General features: G+C 54.2%; 1 protein-coding gene across 1 annotated transcript in view; it reads left to right on the top strand.

Moving 5' to 3' along the window:
• Positions 1-2,375, top strand: part of ZNF703 (zinc finger protein 703) — a 4,436-nt gene extending 2,061 nt beyond the window's left edge. Inside the window, exon 2 of the mRNA XM_060787457.2 lies at positions 1-2,375. This exon is cut by the window's left edge and continues 220 nt beyond it. Coding sequence (XP_060643440.2) covers positions 1-1,172 — 1,172 coding nt within the window. The 3' untranslated portion in view covers positions 1,173-2,375.
• Positions 2,376-2,674: the final 299 nt, after the last annotated feature.

The following is a 2,674-nucleotide window of genomic DNA, read 5'->3' as shown; positions in this document are numbered from 1 at the left end:
GAGGCGGCGGTGGGGATCCACGCAAGGAGGTCTCTGGGGGTCCTGAGAAGAGTGGTTTCCGCCTTCCTGCCGGTGCCACCTGCCCGAACTTCCCGTCGCCTCAAGGTCTTGCTGCCTCTCCGGGAGGCTCTCGAGGCAGCTCTCCGCAACAGCAACAGCAGCAGCCGACGGAAAACAAAGCCGCCGAAGAGAGGAAGGAGGCCGAAGTGGCAGCCAAGGCCAGCCCTGATGGGGGACAGGGCAACGAGGGCAACGACAACATCTCTGGGCGCAAGTCGGAGCCCCCTGCACCCCCCTCGCTGGGAGGAGGAGGCACAGGAGGAGGCGGAGGGCATGTGGCCCCAGTTTCCCCCTACAAGACGGGCCACTCGGTCTTCCCGCTGCCCCCCTCCAGCCTGGGATACCATGGCTCTGTAGTAGGGGCCTATGCTGGGTATCCGTCCCAGTTTGTGCCCACCTTGGACCCTTCCAAAGTGAGCGGCGCGCTGGGACTGCCGGGAAAGCCGCCCAGTTCCAGCCCCTTGACGGGAGCCTCGCCACCCTCTTTCCTGCAGGGTCTGTGCCGGGACCCCTACTGCTTGGGCTACCACAGCGCCTCCCCGTTGGGCGCCAACTGCTCCAGCTGCCTGCACGACCCTTCGGGCCCTCTCAAGAGCAGCTACCCTTTGGTCTACCCTGGGCACCCACTCCACGGAGCCCTCTCTTCCAGCGCCAGCCCCAGCCTGCCGAGCCACCCGCTCTACACCTACGGCTTCATGATCCAGAACGAGGCCCTCAGCCACATATGCAACTGGGTCTCGGCCAGCGGGCCGTGCGACAAGCGTTTCGCCTCCTCCGAGGAGTTGCTGGCCCACTTACGGACCCATACCGCTCTGCCTGGGGCAGAGAAACTCTTAGCGGGCTACTCTACCTCCGCCTTGGGCTCCTCGTGCCACCTTCACCTTCCACCCACCGCCCCGGGCAGCCCTGGCTCGTTGCCCGGCTCCCTGTCCTTGAGGAGCCCACACACCTTGGGACTCAGCCGGTACCATCCTTACGGCAAGAGTCATTTGCCAGCCTCTGGGGCGCTGCCGGTGCCCTCTTTGCCCGTCACCGCCGCTGGACCGTACTACTCTCCGTACGCCCTTTATGGCCAAAGACTCACCTCAGCCTCTGCCCTTGGATACCAGTAACTCCAGCCCCACTCCTCCCCATCGCCTCTCCCTTAGTTCTGTCCCGTACCCAGACTTTGTATTTATTGACTGTATGTTTTAGCTTAAAGGAGAAAAAAAAGCTGGGAATATAAGTGCATTAATACACCAATGAATCCATAGTATGCAAAAAACAAACAAAAACAAAAGTCTGTCCAAACAAATGAACAAAATACCCGATTATTATTTTTTTTCCATTTTCCGGGTTTGGTGGCTTCAGCTCAGAATGGTGTTTTCTTTTCTTTTTTTGAAAATTGTTTTAGAAACAATATTTCCCTCCTTAAATGCCCATGAACTGTTTTTTTTGCATGAGGGGCAACAAAACGCATTTTTTTTTACTTACCAAAAAAAAAAAAAAGAATCCAATTTCTCTTCCTTTTGTACAGTTACCAGAAATGTAATTTCCCTTTCTTTCTTTCTTTTGTCCTTTCTTTCGTTCTGTTTTTTCCTCCCCTTTTGGTGTATTATGTTCTAAGGAGAGGGTGGTGATGGGGGGTCGTGTCAAAACGGGAGACGCCCTCAGCTTTGTTCGAAGACCCAAAGAGCGCGCAGCCAGCATTGCATGCAGTGAGGCGCATTGCACGCACGGCTTTGACGTTGGGGCGCAAGCCTGGATCACTTGGACTCCCTTCAAATCCCATCTCCGCTCTCTTCCGTAAAGATGCCACACTGTCGCAGATGCGCTAGAAAGAGAAAACAAGCTGATAACACATATTGAACATCCTTGTTACCTGGATCTTGCTGAGGACAACGTATACCCAGAAAGAGGGGCATTCCGCCATTTTTTAATTTTTCCCCCCCTGGATTTTTAATTTTAAGGAATCGGCGAATTCTCGAAGGACTTTTTCTCGCACCGAAAGAATACCTGGGGAAGAACCTTTGCTTAGCTTAGCTCCGTCTTGGGATTCTTTGACACGAGTCTAGCTCGCCCATGAGGGGTACGCACCCCTCGACTGTAGGCTCCGATCTAAATACCAAAAAACCAACAACAAACCTAAACAAAGCAACCCTCCCGTCACCTTACCCTCCCAATGGCCTCCATTGCCCAATTTCTGTGTTAGGGTTTGGAGCCCAATCTCCCCCAGTCCTCAGTCTATCGCAGCATGGAAGGCTGCGGACCATTTGGGGTGGATGAGCTCCCTTCTGGTAAGTCTTATTTTGTTAATAAATGAATACTTGGCTATATCGACCCTGTAGTGTGTGCTCTCTTGCGTCTGCCTTTGTTGTACACGATACGCAGGCGGGGGCACATAAAGGGCGGCGTGACCGACGCTTGTGACACGATGCATGCGGAAATTGGTCCTCGGATCTGGAGTTGGGGAAGGAGTTGTGCATTTAGGTCTTGGTCTAGATCAGTGTTTCTCAACCTGGGGGTCGGGACCCCTGGAGGGGTCGCAAGGGGGTGTCAGAGGGGTCACCAAAGACTACCAGAAAACACAGTATTTTCTGTATTGTCGAAGGCTTTCATGGCCGGAATCACTCAA

The sequence above is a fragment of the Anolis sagrei genome, chromosome 7 (genome assembly GCF_037176765.1).
Source record: "Anolis sagrei isolate rAnoSag1 chromosome 7, rAnoSag1.mat, whole genome shotgun sequence".
NCBI classification, from domain to species: domain Eukaryota; kingdom Metazoa; phylum Chordata; class Lepidosauria; order Squamata; family Dactyloidae; genus Anolis; species Anolis sagrei.
This window is presented reverse-complemented; position numbering and strand designations above follow the sequence as displayed.